We start from the raw sequence: 18,244 nt of genomic DNA on the forward strand, positions 1-18,244 counted from the left end.
TTTGGATTCATAGAAATGACTTTGATAGAATGGTATATATGTAGTAAATCACAAACATATCTTTCAATAGCACTTATATATGTCTGTTATGACATTTATCACATAATGGTCTTATTATTTAGATATCTCCAAAACCAACTCTCTACCTCCAAGTAGGCCGTGAGATCTTCAGGGGCCAAAGCATTTGGATCCCAATGAGGCTATTATTGAACTTTGAATTTCTAAGCTCTGTTTACAAAAGACATTGTCTAGTTGTTATAATACAAGTTAAGTGGACTTTAGATTTGTTACAGAGACCTAATGTACTGGCATGTAGTGCATGATTAGTAAATGTTAATTTCCTTCGTTTAGCAATTTCTAATTCCTTATATTGTTAAACTCCCCTTAAGTCAGTTTCAGTTTGTTGTGTGGTATACTTCTTTTGGGAGAAAGAGTGAAGATATGGGTCGTTTTGAACTAGTAAAGTAATAATACTTATGTTTAAAAATGACATTTTAGAGTTAGCTGGAAAGAACATTTAAAATAATCTAATCCATTGCTTTTTAAACACTTTTGATTTACCTCTGTTGAAGTATCAAACATAACAATCCATCCTTCCTTTTTTCAATCTTATGTACATTTTGGGATGAATATGTTTATATGTTTTATATGAACAGAGGATGCTATTGATCCCTCAAAAGTTTGAAATCCATGATACGGCTCAACTTTCTCTTTAAAATTGTATGAGAATGCATAGTCAAATAAAGCTGACATTGTACATTTTAATCACATTTAAATTCTGTGTTTTAAGGTACTCTAACATCTGTTTTGAGTTTTTAAATGATCAGTCTTTGAATTTTAAGTGTTAGATTTTTTGGTCTCAAGCAGTCTAGGTTCATGGGAAAAAATTGTTAGGATTTGCTGCAGCTCTAGTTTCATTCAAATGCCCCACAAAGTTGTGGTCACTGGGTACCCAGTGACCCTCATCTCAGACACCTCTCCACAACTGATTCCACTCCTCTTCCTTGCTGTAGCCACCTTGATTACTGCACATCTCATAAGCTTTCATGCCTTTGGTTCAAGTTTTCATCCAACCTAATCACATCTCTCCATGTTTTGAAAATGCAGTCATTCTTTAAGGCAAAACTCAAATGCATAACCTCCATGAATACTTTCCATGTCTTCCAGTGGTAGTGAGTCTCTGCTTCCTCAGTGTTCTCATAATTGTACACATGACTCCTTTGAGGGCAGGATCTATGTCTTATTCATCAATATAGTCCCCACAGCACTTAAAGGAATTCTGTATGCATGGTGGGTCCTCAGTAGTGCTTGTTACATTGTTTTGTACTGAAATGTATTGATATACTGTCAGCGTGGTTCTTGATTAGAAAAAGATAATGGAATAACACAAGAATTAGAGTAGAAAGTGAGTGAACAGGATTAGGAGAGTGCTAAGCTTTCTCCTTCTTAACCCTCAGTCCCTAGAAAACTAGTGACTGGGCCTTAATTTGCTTTGCCATGTATAAAATGCATTTCTCTCAGGCTCACTTCTACTGGCAGAATGGTAACTATATCAAAGAACAAGTAAAGGCAGAAGAATTCGGGGAAGGAGAAATGAATTCTCTTGAATTTTCTCAAAAGGATAGGAATATATACAAGTAAATGTTTTCAAGGCTGTTCTAAAGCCATGGAACACCATGGTTGGCTCTTGGATGAAGCTCTGATTGTCAGCCTGTAATTAAACTCCCTGAAGACAACTTTAATTAAAACCAATTAGTTTGTCCTTTTTAAAAACAACTTCTTTTAATGATCATTTGGGTTTTAGGGACAGAAATCTATTTAAGTTATCTCAAGTAAAAAAATATGTATTCGAAGAACGTGTAGAGATCTTAAGGAATCCAACTGCAAAAGCCGGTATAGGCCTCATAGGAGAGGTGACACAACAGTCTCTCTCCCTCCGGCAGCTGCTCTTTCACCTCTGGTTCTGTTTGCAAGTCTTCTTGGTTCTTCTGTTTCATCCTGCAGACCAGCTTTCTCTGATTACCTGTCATTGTGCATGGGGGCAATAATGGCTTCCAGTATATATCCTTCTATGACCCTACAACTCCAATCACTGTCTGACCAGATTCAGTCTGTGTATCTTCTAGTTAAATTTGAAAGTGTAATCAGAATTGATCCTTGGCCAATCACTAGTTTTAAGTTAGCTGCTCCATCTTTGGTTTCAGCTTTAGAGATTATAAGCCAGAGCAGATTCCCTAGGAAGGGGGTGGGGCAGGGAGGCAGATGGACTGATACACCTACTGCACTGCTCCTTGATTATACACACTTGACAGTCACCTTACCACTTCTTTTTTTCTCAGTCACCTGCCAGTGACTTATACAGATATTCCTGAGCCCCTCTAGTGGCATTCCAGGGGTAAATGGTAGCCAGAATTTTTCATTAGAGTCAGGTTTACTTTGAGACCACTCTTGTCTTAGGTCATGAACTTCATTTACCTAAAATCCTAAGGTTATCTCAATGGTACTGTCTAATTAATTAGTGTAGGCTCTGCTATGTGCAGCCACTATTCAAGGACTAAGCTACAGTTTTTAGTGCTCCTCTAGCTAAACAGTAACCCTGATTAGAATGGTTAGGTTTATTGAACATCTGTTTTTGTCAGGTTTGCTAAGGTGGCTTACAAAATTTCATATTTATCTGCCTTGCATTACCTGAGAGCTACAGGGAGGCTGCATCTCTGCTTTAGTTATAGGTGAACTATGTGTCTATTTTGTGTCTTCTCATTTCAGAACCCGGATTGAACAAACAGCCCCTATCTGGGACATGCTGTTCATGAGGTGAGAGCAGAAGAGCAAGAGTCTGAGTAGAAACGCACAATTGAGTTTAAAGCTTCTCCTCAGATCTGTGTGTGGCACATGCCACTTCTGTTGACATCAATTGGCCAGTTCAGTTAACACAGCCAAGCTGAGAGTCAGTGGGGAAGGGGAATATATAAAATCTCCATGAGGGAAATAGCAAATAATTGTGAACAGTGATAATCTACTGAAAACACACACATGCACTGTTTCTTTCAATTATCACAACTCTGAACTATGGATATTATCACCATTATACAATTTACTATTTTAACAAATATATATGAACACCTACAATGTTCTGGAACCTGTGCTCTTGAATAAATGAGAATCAAGTGAGGACCCTCAAACAGCAGTTATAAACTCTTTGGTCTCAGGAAATATCGAGACTCCCAAAGAGCTTTTGTTTATGTAGGTTGTATCGCTCATATTGGAAATTAACACTGAGTAATTAGAAATATGTTTATTATTTAGAAATAATAAACACATGGTAGCATAAATACCTATAAAAAACTATAGCACAAAATATCTATATTTTCCAAAGCAAAAAAAATAACTTAATGAAGAGTGGCATTATTTTACATTTTTGCAAATCTCTTTATTGTCTAACTAAATAGAGGGCAGGTTTTCCTATCTGCTCATCCACTAAGTCTATTGTGACACATCATGTCACCTCTAAAAAAATCCACAAATACTGTGAGAGAATAAGAGTTAAAAAAGCAAATAACATCTTAGTATTGTCTTGAAATGGTTTTGACCTCACTGCGTCCCTGAAAGGGTCTTAGAAGCCCTCAGAGGTCCCCAGACTACCCTTTGAGAACCGAGAATCCCTTAACCACATTTTGAAAACTGTTATTCTAAAGTATATTCTGAAAACAAATACATGCCATCCTCACTTACTGTGTTTTCCTGAAGTGTCACCATTCTGTCAATTTATTTTATAAATTGGGTAGCTTTATTAGGTTGCTAACTGCTATGAGAGATATTCCCCAAACACTGGTGTCTTGACACAGTAAAGGTTCATTTCTTGTTCATATCACAGTCCATTGCAGGCCAGTGGCTGAGGCTCTGCCCACCACAGTGATTTAGGGACAAGGCTGCTTGTATTAACGTTTTCCTCCTAGGCCTCACGGTCCTCTTCTGGATCTTCCATATCTGGTCAGCACACAAGAGAAGAGAGAGCCTGGAGGATCACATGGGAGGGTGTTTGAGGCCACATCCCCCTGGCCAGAACTCTCATACAACCCACAGCAGCATTGGGAGCTAGGAGACATAGTCTGGCCGTGTGCTCAGGAGAAAAGGGAGCAACAGGCTTTGGCCCAGTCATGCCAGCCTCCACCAGAATACTCAGCTTATTCTGATTATTCTTATCCTGTGCATAAATAAGTTAAAACTTTATGATTTGTTAGCTTTTTTCCTCTCTTGAAACTTAAGCGGTATACAATGCAAAATAGTATGATACCTCATGCTTTGAGACAAGTTGTAGGGTCATGCAATCTAAAAGTAATATTAAATTTTTTTATCTTTTAATTTTGGAATAATTTCAAACCTTCAAACTTAAAAGTTGCAAAAATAGTACAGGGAACTATCATATACCTGTTACCCATATTCACCAGTCACACTTTGCTACATTTGCTTTTTTCTATGTATGTGATTTTGTGTGTATACACATTTTTTTCCTCAGATTATTTGAGAGTAAGTTGAGGACCTCTTACCCTTTACTAAATACTTTAGTATGTATTTGTTAAGGACGAAGACATTCACTTATATAACCATAGTACAGTTTTCAAAACCATTCAACATTGATACAATACTATTATCTATGATATAGATATACTGTCCTTATTGCAATTATGTTTTGGGACAAGGTCTGCAGTCCAGGGGTCCTCAAACTTTTTAAATAGGGGGCCAGTTCACTGTCCCTCAGACCGTTGGAGGGCCGTTGGAGAGTGCGGCGCACATTGCACACATGCGCACTGTGGGCCTGGAACGATTTGGCTGCTAAGCAGGACAGGCAGTGGCAGCAAAAACACCCAGTGGGCAGGATAAATGTCCTTGGCGGGCCGCATGTGGCCCGTGGGCTGTAGTTTGAGGACCCCTGGCACTATACATTTAGTTTTCGTGTGTCTTTAGTCTCCGTTAATTTAGAATGGTTCCTCAGCATTTCTGTGTCTTTCACATCAATGACGTTTCTGAAAAGTGCACATCAATTATTTTCTAGCATGTTCCTTAACATGAAAACATTGTCCAATGTTTGCTTATGATTAGATTCATATCATGCACTTTTGGCAGAATACTATGCCAGGGGTGGGGAATATGCAGCTTTAAGGCCACATGTGGCCTTTTAGGTCCTTAAGTGCGTTGTTATGACTGAATCCAAATTTTACAGAAAAAATCCTTTTATTTTCATTAATACATTTTTGTTTGTCTTTATATATATTTTTAAATGGACATATTTAAAATGCCAAAGAATAAAATACGTTTCAGCGAAATAATCCCCCAGATTGACCAACATGATTATATGGTAAGCCATAAAGGCTAAGTTGACAGCTGCTACACTCATGATTTAGTTCTAACTTCCCCCACCTGACTGGTGCCACTACTGCAAGAAGCTGGTTGGCGAGAGTTTATGGGGTCGAGTACACCGGTCTGTTATCAGCTTTTGACAGTGGTACACTGTGTTTCTGTTTGAAGTGGAATTTGTGAGTAGTTGCACAGCTCGACAGTATTTTTTAATTCTGTCTGCCTAACAGCCCATAATGTCAAAGAAGACCAAGAGAATGCTGAAGGAAGAACATAATTTTTTAAATGAAGATTGGGAATTGCAATATTATCTTGTTTCTGCTAAAGATAAGATGATTTGCTTACTTTGTGATACTGCAATATCAACATTAAAGGAATTCAGTGCTCATCAGCATTATGACATTCATAAGGACCACAAATATTTTAAATTAGAGGCAGGGGCATCAAAGGAAATTAAAAGATGAAAAGCAAAAGCAAAGACAAGTCTTTCAAGCAGCAGTAAGACCTGGAAATAATGCCACAGAAGCAACTTATAAAGTAGCTTATATACCCTGGATAAAAGGGAAGCCATTCAGTGATGTACAAATTGGAAAAGAATGCATTGTTGAAGTTGTAGATGCCTAGAGCCTGATAGCCTTTCAAAGTACAAACAACTGCCTCTTCCCAGGAGAACCAAAACTGATCAACAGCATAATTGGCTTTCAACTTGACAGAACATCTTCATGCAGTCCTTCAAAAGGAAAATATTAGTATGTATTAGTGGCTTTGGATGAATCAGCTTATACTACTGACATGGCACAGGTTTTATACTTCATTCAGGTCATAACAGAAGATTTTCTTTGCTACAAAGACTTACTTTGGGCACTCTTGCAAACAGAACAGGGGGAATACATATCTTTAACAACTTCCAAGATAAATGTGGTGAAGTTGGACTGAATTTAGTGAGTGTATGTACAGATGGTGTATCTTCCATGACAGGAAAACATGAAGGGTTTATTGCACAGATAAAAAAAGGATTAACAGATCCAGATGCTCTCATTTCTTTTCATTGTATCTTGCAAAATCTTTGTGCTAAAGCTATTTTAAGTGACACTTTGCAACAAATTATAAGTATTGTTAACTATATTCATGCAAATGTAACATGGCATCATCAGTTTCGTAACATGAACGATGAGATATTCAGTGTGGATTTGCCATATCCTTCTAATGTGCATTGGCTGTTGCAAGGACAAGTGTTAGCCAAAATTGTATCTCTGCAGGAACAGATAAAGTTTATGAAGAACAGAATTAACAATGTGAATTATTGAAAGAAGATATCTATAGGAATGTAGCATTCCTGTGTGATATCATGTCAAATGAAAATGCTTGAATATTTCTTTGCAAGGTAAAACTAAGTCTATATATGATGCATGGCAAAAAATCTAAGCATTTCTAAAACTATCTTTTTTGAAAATACTTCAAAAGGAAATTTCAGGTGAACATTTTCCCCATTAGCAGAGGTCATCAATGATATCTGTGAATCATTTGAAAAATACACAGCTGCTATAGACCTTATTAATTGGCAAATACAATGAAAGTTTCACTGACTGTGAGAATCATGACATCACACTCAACTTAGCATTTCAGCCTCACCTAGTTGACATCACCAAGGCACCTAAAGAACTACAGATGGAATTGATTGAGCACTCTGTAGTTGACATTTTAAAGTCATTGTTTTATGCTAAGGAAAATTCAACTGAAATATAGAAAAATGTAGAATACCTACATCATTGGCAACATGCCTGAAAAATGCTTTTTTGCTTTTCAACTACTTACTGCTGTGAATCTGCGTTCTCCTACCTAACCCAAATCAAGACACCCTTGAGGTCATAAGTGACTGATGCCCATCTATCTAGAAGATCAACTGAAACTGTGGCCCTCCATGCTGCAAGCAAATATTCAAATGCTTTCCAACAAAAAGCAGACACAACAAAGCCATTAAAAGGTTTAAAATTAACAGCTAGTTTTCATTTTTTGAAATTATTAAGTACCTAATGCTTAGATTTTTACAAAATAATGTATACTTTTAAGTATATCTAATTGAAGTTTCTTGAATGCAGCCTTATGTGATTACAGCTAAATTAACGTGGTCTTCCAGCATGAAAAGCTTTCCCACTTCTGTACTATGCAGATGAGGTTTTATTCTTCTCAGTATAGTTTATCAGGAGAAATATGATGTTTATAGGTGATGTTAAAACTTTGATCACGTGATTAAGGTGATGTCTACCAGATTTCCTCAGGGTAAAATAAAGTTACTGTGTATTTTCAAAGCAATAAGTCATTTGTGGGGATACAGTTTGAGACTATGTAAAGATCTTATTCCTCATTAGGCTTTCGTTGACTAGTTTAGCATGATGATTCTTGCCTAAACTATTACTATAATGGTTACAAAATAAAATGAATTTTTAAGTTGTTTTCTAATGATACAAATAAAAACCAAGTGTGGCAGACTTTTGTGGATTGTCTACCTAGCATAGGTTGCCACATTTTTTATTTTCTTAAAATTGTCTGAATTTTGTTTGGGTATCTCCTGAGCAGTATAGTCTATGTGTGGCTGGTAAAGTGGATCACAATATCGCCCCTGGAGTGGGCTTTGATGGATAGTCCATCTGTGCAGAGCTCTTGTTCGGGATGCTGGACTAGGAGCATCCTGTTTGTAGCTCTACTTGTCCTGTGGCCACGAGGATAAAGTTGACACCAGATGGCAGAAGGGAAAAATGGAAAGAAAACGGGTCATTGATGACAGTTTTGAGCTGCTGAATGAATCGGTCCTGAAGCCTGCCCTATGTCTGTGGTTTCCAATAATGTGAGTTAACACATTCTATTAAGTGAGCTGGCCTGAGTTGGTGTTTGTTAACTTTTGACATAAAGATTCCTAACTGGTACACTTACAAATAAATAGCAACAGCTGTTTTACCTGGCATTAAAAAAATGGTAAGGAGGTTGTATAAGACTTTTTCAACATCCAACAAAAAGAAATGGGTGTAGGTTTTTTTCATTGTTTTCAGCTTGGTGATAGAGCCATGGCATAGGACACTAAGGAAGATAAAAGTATCAGATTCAGCAGTTCCAAAGCACATGTGAGTTAGATTTTAGTAGTAAAGTTGCTAAGGTGGTGGGGAAGGACTACTTCATTTGGGCTCATTTCTGTTAAGCAAACCAGCTGGAGTGAATTAAAGTACTGGGGCATCAAGTGCAAGTAGGCTGTCACATGACACTCAAGGGCACTAATGCAGCTGGGCACAGATGCCAGCGCTAGAAAGCCTTAAGCAATCTCTGTCTTTCATCTTAGCTTTTTCTGTGTTTTGCTTCATTTCCAGTCCCACCAGGCAATTTCAAAATTCCTAGAGGGAGAATAAGATTGTGTTATTTGGTTCAGGCATTTACCCCTATTGAATTCAGTTGTGCTTATTAGTATAAAGATGGTTCAGAAGACCTAGCCCTGTGGGTAAGGAGAAAATTTCAGGGAAGAAACTCTGAAGTTGGCTACTAGAGAAACATTTATGGGTGCCACATTCAGCTAAGGGCATTAGTGTAAGTAGAAAAAATTGCTCTGTGACACCTTTCTTCTTTCCTCTCAGGATTCCTGCTAAGATGCTGACTAATAAGGTCTTAAGGGTTTGGTTATAAACATTTCCAGAATGTTTTTTATTTTACTAAGGTGGTGCTTCTCAAAGTGTAGTAACCTTGGAACTTATTAGAACTGTAAATTCCCAGGCCCCATCCCAGACGTACTGAGAGAGAAACTCTGGAGTCAGGACCCAGCAATCCATGGGTGTTTTTTCCATTTATTTTTAGTTGACAAGTAATAATTGTACAAATTTAGGGGTTACAGAGTGCTACTTTGATATGTGTATACAGTGTATAATGATTAAACCAGGGTAATAACATGGCCATCACCTCAAACATTTCAAATCATCTTCTAGCTTTTTAAAAATATATAATAAGTTATAGTTAACTGTAATCACCCTGCATAGCTGCAGAAAACCAGAACTCATTCCTCCTATCTAGTAGTTTTGTATCCGTTAACCAACTTGTCCCATCCTCCCCTCTCCTGTACCCTTCCCAACCTATAATACCCAAAATTCTATTCTTTACTTCCATGAGCTCAGTTTTTTTGTTAGCTGGCACACATGGGAGAGGACATGCGGTGTTTATCTTTCTGTGCCTGACTTATTTCACTGAACATCACGTCTTCCAGGCTGATCCATGTTGACACGAATGACAGGATTTCATTGTTTTGTATAGCCAAATAGTATTCCATTGTGTATATAAACCACATTTTCTTTATCCATTTATCCTTTTATGGACACTTAAGTTGATTCCATTACTTAGCTATCTATAGCAATTCATGTTTTAACAAATCATTCAGATGATGCTGATGCACTTGAACCACTGCCACAGAGGATTCCTGAAAATCCACAAGGTGGCCAGAACCCAGGATCTGTCTTCTGCCCCATTCTGGGTACCCTGGTGCTGTTGAATATAGAAATGTGGCCAAGTAGTTCTTGCCCAATACTTCAAAAGGGATGGCTAGCCATTGGCCCCTAAAGAGCAAAACAGACTTCAGCAGCAGAAAGGTTGCCATCTTCAGCTCAAGGAGCCTCCATCTGTTTGGTTTAGCCTGGAGAACAGACCACCATGTGTCTGGCATTTTTTAGAAATTTGCCATCCTGTAGATAGAAGTCTGAGCATTTGTGAGGCCAATTCTAATTCCCTTATTCTAAGACTGGATGTATATTTGTATGCAAAGCTTTTCATGAACACCAGTGACTCTTGAGGTAAATATGAATTAATTACTGTAGGATTAGATATGCTGTGTTCCAGGAGCCTATTGCCTCTGCTTCCTTCTCCACCCCTACTTCTTTCCTCTTTCTTATTCCTTCTCTTCTTTCCCACCATTTTGTTTCTTCTCTTTCTTTTCTTCGTCATCCTTTTTCATCTTTCCTTTTTTTTCTTCTCTTTATCATTTCTCGCCTCACCGTCTTTCTTTATTCTTGTTCTTTGCCTTATACTTCTCTTTTTTCTTCTTTCTCATTTTTCTTTTTCTTTCTTCTTATTTCTTATAATTCACCGCCTGCTCTTCTTCCTCCTCTCACTTCTACACCTTGTAATGGGTAAACTTACTGAAACGGAGAAAACAAATGTCCGAGGTCCATGGGAAATGGTAAATGCTATTTCTGTCATCCTTGTTGCTAATTACAAACATTTTTAGACACCCAAGGCACATGTAGGGTTCCCCCGGGGTCTGAGCCTGCCCCTCCTGTAGCTGTTCAGTAAGACCTCAGCTTTATGCTCTTTAGCTCTCAGTCACCTCAGCCTTACTAGCCCATCCATATCTTAGCCCTGGAAGTGAGGTATCCATACTGTCCTGTACTGGTAAACATTTAACAGTTGACTCTGGGGTCCGTGATGGGTATTGAGGAGCCCTTATGTTTAGCATTTGCTAATTTCTGTGGTATATACACTCCCAGCAGGGCTGGTTTTAGCTTACCAACTTAACATCACCAAATGGGGGCTCACAAACCAGTCAGACTTGTGCTAGCACTCTACTAAGGAGGGTTTCATAGCAGCATGGCCCACGTATAATGCTGTCTTCCACCATTAATGCAGGTATTTTAGGGTTAGCCATTAATAAATTACTATAATTTGAATAATCAGATATCAACTCCTTAACAGACTCATTTTTCAGAATAGCCATTGAGAAATAATTGAAAGCAGCACTATATAATAATTGCCACAACACTGCCTTTTAGTTTGATTAAATAAAATTCAACTGCAAGTACTATCAAAAAGAAAATTGCAGACGTTTCAATGCTGTGTAACCTGTTACTCCCTTTTTACTTGTGAGTCTGAGGTTGATCAAAATATCACTATGAATTAACAACGCTTTTTGGAGTATAGATATCATAAAGTTTCAGTTAATATTTAGTTTAAAAAAATATCATCCAGTCACCTTATCTTTTTTATTTGCATTCTACATCATCTCAGTGGAGTTTTATTATTTTTAGGTAGCTTCACATTATGTGTTATGATACATTTCTTCCTGCAATAGCTTTGCATACAGATGGAAATGTTGGGAATGTAGTTTAAGGCTGATCTTATTTTTTTTCATTCTGTTACGTGATTGATCTGGTCAGTGAGCAAGAAATTCTTCAAGGCCATCCATCACTCCAGGCAGCAGCTGAGCTAAACCTTCTAACTCACTGCTTCCAGTCAGTCATGCAAGATTTGGGTTATAAATATTGAATGTGCAAACAACTGTTTAAATTAGCTGTCCTATCTGTTTTATGCAATTTCAGTAGAAAAGCAAGCTGATATATTGTTTAGTAGTGAGAAGTAGAAGACAGTGAATTCAGTATTATCCTTCCATACTTCATTGAATTCATCCTGTTGGCAAATATTTAAAATAGTTAGATCAAATTAATTCTTGTTCCCTTAAGTTAAATTAGAACTAAGGCAACAGAGCATGTAATTTATGTAGCTTTTTTTGGGGTTTTATATTCAAACAGTAGGAAGACTGTTAGTAATTGTAAATATAGCCATCTGTCATAAATATAGTAGCCAATTGTTAAATGCTTAGTTCTGTGAATTCTGTTACCTCTTTGCAATAACAAAAATAGCTTAATATTTGGAAAATATTTGGGCAGGAAGGAAAATAGCAGCTGGCTTATCCTGCCATTCCTGGTAAGCATCTAGAATATTGAATATGTGCAGGTGTTAGTACTTCTGCTACTTGGAGTTATAACAAGTCTGCATACTTTCCCGGGTGTTGATATATATGTAACAGATAAAATGCCAACCATTTGTAGTGACTCCTAAAAGCCTTTTTGGGTATAATGAATTTAGGTAAACTTGCAAATTTGCTATCTGTGTTTTAAATTTATTCTTCAAATTACATTATGCTGGGAACATCCTTTCAAGTAGAAGACATGTATGCAAGCCTACATTAGTAACACAAATGAACTGCTCACCAAAGAGAAAATGATTTGTCTCCCTTTACAGGCATGCAGGGTGTTCAGCAGCATGTGTCTCTTAGTAGTTGGATTGCAACCTAACAGAAAGTTGGGCAAGATTTTATGTTACTTTCTGTGTAAAACACTGCTCACTGCTTTCCCATATGTATTTTTCTCTTCTTTCTTGAACAGAATTTTGGTCAGGATAGCAGTGAGCCAAGCTAAATAGGCTCACCTGCCTAGACTCCCTTATAGCTAGAGTTGGCCACATAACCTAGCTCTGGCCAATGAAATTGCAAGTGGAATTCTCTGGGTAGGGCTCCTAGGAAAGCTTTTCAAAGGGAACAGACTTAATTAACTTGCTCCTTTAGCCCTATGTCCTTTGGCGCTTTGGTCTTCCCTCTGTTTTATCTGAAATGTGAATGCGAATGCAATGCATGGAAGTGTAGCAGCCTTTTAAAGAACATAAATGCAAAAACTAAGGCTGATGTAGTGTAAAGATGGAGACAAGACCTGGGTTCTTGATAGAATTTTATTGAGCCACTAACCTGCCCTGAATTGCCTACCCCTAGACTTGAATAAATAAACCTCATTCTCGTGTAAGCACTGTTTGTCGGGGTTATCTGCAGCCTAACACATTCCTAACTGATACATGTCTTTTTATGATTTGACATTTATGTCTTTATGAAATTATGTTTGTTTTTTAAAACACTGTCTACTTTGGAATCATGAAAATAAACTTTTGCTTATGTCCTTTGGTGGAAATAAATTGAACCAGCATTGCTATATTAATAAACCTTATGATTTACAAATGTAAGAATAGTATTGATGAATAATTTTAGTGATGCAAATCACAACTGCAGGATAAAGGTCAGAGAATTTTCTTAAATCTCATATTTTAAATCTTATTTGTCTTTTTAATTTCTGCTCTCCTTCTCCTTCATCAATTCCTGTCTTTTCTTACCCTTCAATTGCTCAAGTCTGGTAGAAGAGGCCAATTTATACACAATTAGAATGCAGTGTTATAAGTTCTAGAAATATTTGTCAAAAACATAAATCTGATTTTATTATTTTCCTGTTTAAAAGCGTCCTCTCTTCATTCTGGCTCCAAATGTCTTGTTCATTCACATCTCCTGTCTAACTCCTTTTCTTTCTCTTAACAAATTCCTTCCACCCTATGTGGACTGCTAGTAGGATTCTGCAACTGTCACATGCTTTTATACCCTCATAGTTTGCTTATCCTTTTTCTGTGCCATTTCTCTCGTCTCCACCTGTGAAATCCCACTCATTCTTCCAAACTGAGTTAAAGTGTCTTTCTCTCTGAAACTTTCCCAGACTCTCCCAAGTTGAATTAGTAACTACTTCATGTTGTGTGCTTTCCATAACATTCTTTTTATGCTTCTAAATGGTTTTAGAAGCATAAAACCATTTATTTGGTTTATTTATAGTTACAGGTCTCTGTCTTTCCCAATAGACTGTGAGTTTCATGAAGAGATGAGCTATGCTTTATTTTACAGCTCAAGCATCTAAGTCAGTGCCTGGAAAGAAGTAAATACTCAAAATTTTTGGTATGGTTTTATAACAAGAAAATTAAAAACTTAAATTCTCTGTACACCCATTGAGTACTAGGTTTATTTACCTATTTATTAAATGCATCCCTGTGAAGGAAATGCTGCTGGTCATTAAATAATATTCATTAATTACCTAACAAATAATTGCCCAATGAGTCATCTCTGTGTCTACTTTTACTGACCCATGACTTGTTTTCTTGCTTCTTTGTATGTCTTTTATTTTTGGATTATATACCATACATTGTGTACAAAGAAAAGTCAAGTCTGAAGTAAATAACACTTAGCTCCAGAAAACAGCATGCCCTTCCAATGGAAGTGGGGGCTGAGTCAGTCTGTGGTTAAGGTTGGCCTGGACTTTGTCGTAGCTTTGTTTTGATTCAGTTCATCACTGCCTTCAAATCTTTTGAGGGTGAGGTCACATTGTTCCCTTTAGCAAAGCTTGAGCTCTGACCATAGGCAAGATTTAGCAGATTTACAGAAGCAAGGCCAGCTTTCCAAACTGGGGATCTTGCTGCAACATCCATCACCCCATTGATCTCCAGGATTGATTTGGTTGATCTGGCTGGCTGAGTGGGTGTTCCCCTCCTCACCTCCCTTACCATGCCGTGCATGTCCCCTCCTGAAGCCGAGAGCTTGGTCCATGAGGACGACCTACCCAAATAGAAGAGGTCCATTCCCCAGTCAAGGGTATATAAGGAGCTGCATTCACCTTCTAGAACCTCCAAGCAAGCTATCAAATTATGAGGCTATTTCTCTGCTTTATAGCCCAGATACCAGGTCATTAGGCCACTAGGGCCTGCTCCTGACTTTCTGTGCCATGGAGATCATTTCTTCCTCTGCTGGCTAAACCACGCCTACCACGGAAGCCCTGGAATTCCTCGGAGAGGTCTCTTTCGGCTCTCCCGACCATTCCAACCTCCAGTAGCTAGAACCCTAGAGTACCTCAGGTGAATTCTCTCTGCTGTCTTGCTCCATCCACCCTCACATTTAGTGCAAACTCCAGTACTTGAAGACCTGGGAAAAGTTGGGAGGCAGATGGGGGCTTGCTTTGTAATGGGGGCTTCTCAGAATTCTAGTCCCTCACTCTAGCCTGCATGTGCCTATCAGAAGTTAGGCTGGTTTCTCCTTACTCCCATTCATGGCTGATTTCCTGTCTTTCTTATGCCCCCTCTAGAAATATGAATCTTGTCTTTCCTATGCCCCCCTCTCCTTTCTCATTCATTTGTGGAATTTAGTTCACTTAGATCTTTCTGTATCTCATTCTCTGATGTATTTTTAAAATTGATTTTATATTATAGTTTTTTAGCCTTGTTTTGGTTGCTGGGATAAGAGTAGTCATCTTTAGCCACTTTCTACATTCTAACCTATCCCTCCTTCTCTCCTCATCCATCCATCCATCCATCCATCCATCCATCCATCCATCCATCCATCCATCCGTATATGTATGTTTATATACATATACACAATATATACATGTAAACATATAAATGTAGGGTTTTTAGAAATAATTTTCATTGATGAATAACTATCTTGTGAATTATTTTCCATCCTCTATATACCCAAATTACTGAAAAGTATTTGTTTATTATTATATCTGTAGAAGAAAGTAGTTTTAGCTTTCCTAAATAAAAGATTCATGTCATTGAAAACCACATATTTTTTTTTATTTTTTATTTTTTTGAGACAGAGTCTCACTCTGTTGCCTGGGCTAGAGTGCCATGGCATCAGTCTAGCTCACAGCAACCTCAAACGCCTGGGCTCAAGCGATCCTACGGGCATGCACCACCATGCCTGGCTAATTATTTATATATATATATAGTTTTCCAGCTAATTTCTAATTTTTTAGTAGAGACAGGGTCTCACTCTTGCTCATACTAGTCTTGAACTCCTGACCTTGAGCGATCCACCCTCCTTGGCCTCCCAGAGTGCTAGGATTACAGGCATGAGCCACTGCACCCGGCCAAACCGCATTTATTTATTTATTTATTTATTTATTTATTTATTTATTTATTTATTTATTTATTTTTATTTTTATTTTTTTTTTTTTTGAGACAGAGTCTCACTTTGTTGCCCAGGCTAGAGTGAGTGCCATGGCGTCAGCCTGGCTCACAGCAACCTCAATCTCCGGGGCTCAGCGATCCTACTGCCTCAGCCTCCCGAGTAGCTGGGACTACAGGCATGCGCCACCATGCCCGGCTAATTTTTTGTATATATATTTTTAGTTGGTCAATTAATTTATTTCTATTTTTGGTAGAGACAGGGTCTCGCTCCGGCTGGTTTCGAACTCCTGACCTTGAGCAATCCGCCCGCCTCGGCCTCCCAAAGTGCTAGGATTACAGGCGTGAGCCACCGCATTTATTTTTATCTAATTCTGTGTGTCCAGGATATTTTGTAAATGAGGATTTACTACTTCATATTGTCTTTTAGGCCTCATCAAATCTAGAAATGAGAGTAATCAATACTTTTATTTGATTAGTTCACAAATAATGTAGTCTCTGTTGACCACCAAAGAAGATGATGAAAACATTTAATTACATTAACGTATTGAAACTTTATGACAATAAGAGTCAATAATAGATCTATGACAGTTACTGTCTGTCTAGAATTATAGTGGTGGGATATTAAGCAAGATGTTATTAGCATTATTTCACATCATTTTGGTTTATTTAAAGTGATACAAAGTGAATATAAATATAAAGCTTAATTCATATAAAAATTATATGACAGCAAAATTCACACATAGTATGCTTTTAAGGATGTTATAGTCTTCCAATAGAATGGTATTTCCCATAGAACATAATGTCATGTAAAGTGACTTTGTCTGAAACTTGTCTGTATCAGCTAGCTTTTTCTGCATAACAAACTACTCTAAGATTCGGTAGTTTGAAAGCATTACGTATTATATCTCATGTATTGGTGGGGAAAGTTGGAGTTGGCTGGGTTCCCTGGCCTTGGCTAGGTGAATGTGCTTGAACCATGGGTGTGGCTGGGCTTGTTTCCTCACTGAGGTTTGAGCTTCAGTCTATTCCACATGTGTTTATTCTAGGACCCAGGCTGAGAAAACCCACTACTAAGGCCCTTCTTATGGCAATGGCAGAGACAACTGAGTGAGCAGAAACACACAAGGCTTCTTGAGATCTACGCTTGGAAGAAGCGTAGCATCCCTTCTGATTCAGTCTATTAGTCAGAGCAAGTTCATGGTCATACCTCAAGTTAAGAAATAGAAAATAATATCCTGTCCAAGTGGGAGGGCATTACAAAGTTATATGACAAACGGTATGGATACAGTAAGGAGTAAAGAATCAGAGCCAATCTATTATTCTATCTAAGGAGAATTGGTAAAATTATAAGGCAGTTTCTATAGGAAAGCCTATAAAACTGGGTGTTGGAGACAAGATACTGTCGAAGAGTAGTACACTGGCATTCGCTAATGGAGTGGTGGTCAAATCACAAGCTTCCGTAGGGCTGGGCAGGTGATGGGGATGAACAAAATGGAGCTGTGGGGATTGTGCAATGGGGTCCTCATACCCTAGTTGAAGAAGTGGGGCTCTACTCAGCTTCAGCTCACTGTGTTGACCAAATCTTCAAATATTTCAAGGGAATCAAATTCAGATTTTGTATGACATCTCCCAATTTTTAAAGGTTGATAAGTAATTTTTTTTTAATGTAAATAACTTGTTGGCTAAGTCTAAGAGGAAGATTTAAAATGTAGGCCTCTAGTTTGAAATCTGTGCAATCCTCTAGTTTGCCATCCCTGCAAAACCAGGGATTGCTCCGAGACTTCCGAGACAGTTTTCATTATAGCAGCCATGTCTCTAGAGGCTAGGGGTTATCACAAACCTTGCCATAGTGATCACGACTAACAATAACTCCTTAAATTAGTATGGCACTTTATATTTTATAAAACACTTTCTTTCTTTCCTTTGATTGTGGCTCAAATATATGTCTTTTCATTCCTCCAGGAAGCATCCAGGGTTGAGGCAAGAAAAGCTGTCTTCCTGTTCCTCAGATGTTTATTGGGTGCTACAGACTTTAATTTGCTTACCACATATTTATTGAGCACCTCCTATACATCAGAAACTGATTTGGGTTATTAAGATACATCAGTGAACAAAACAAAGATGATCCCTACTCTCATAAAATGTCTGTTCTTTCTCTTTGTAGCTTGAGCTCCTCATCCTAAAGCCAGGTCAGCGTTTCATCCATAGGTTTGCTATATTTGCAGGTGTTGACAGTAGAAGCCCTGTCATACAGTCGTGTAAGGAACTTCATGAGGTAGAAACAGCCCAGGACACCAGAAGTGGGTATATTTCACAAAGAGAA

The 18,244-nt window shown here is 37.9% G+C and overlaps 1 protein-coding gene across 5 annotated transcripts in view; it reads left to right on the forward strand.

The window, feature by feature from the left end:
- CFAP20DC (CFAP20 domain containing) overlaps positions 1-18,244 on the forward strand; it is a 234,063-nt gene that overhangs the window by 19,511 nt on the left and 196,308 nt on the right. For 3 of the 5 annotated variants that reach the window (XM_012790286.3, XM_012790288.3, XM_075998824.1), the window contains one exon: positions 2,767-2,814. The exons of the other annotated variants lie outside the window; for them this stretch is intronic. In XM_012790286.3, coding sequence (XP_012645740.1) covers positions 2,767-2,814 — 48 coding nt within the window. The remainder of the gene's footprint in view (positions 1-2,766; positions 2,815-18,244) is intronic. 5 annotated transcript variants of the gene reach the window in all.

This window comes from Microcebus murinus, chromosome 30 (genome assembly GCF_040939455.1).
Source record: "Microcebus murinus isolate Inina chromosome 30, M.murinus_Inina_mat1.0, whole genome shotgun sequence".
Taxonomy (NCBI): domain Eukaryota; kingdom Metazoa; phylum Chordata; class Mammalia; order Primates; family Cheirogaleidae; genus Microcebus; species Microcebus murinus.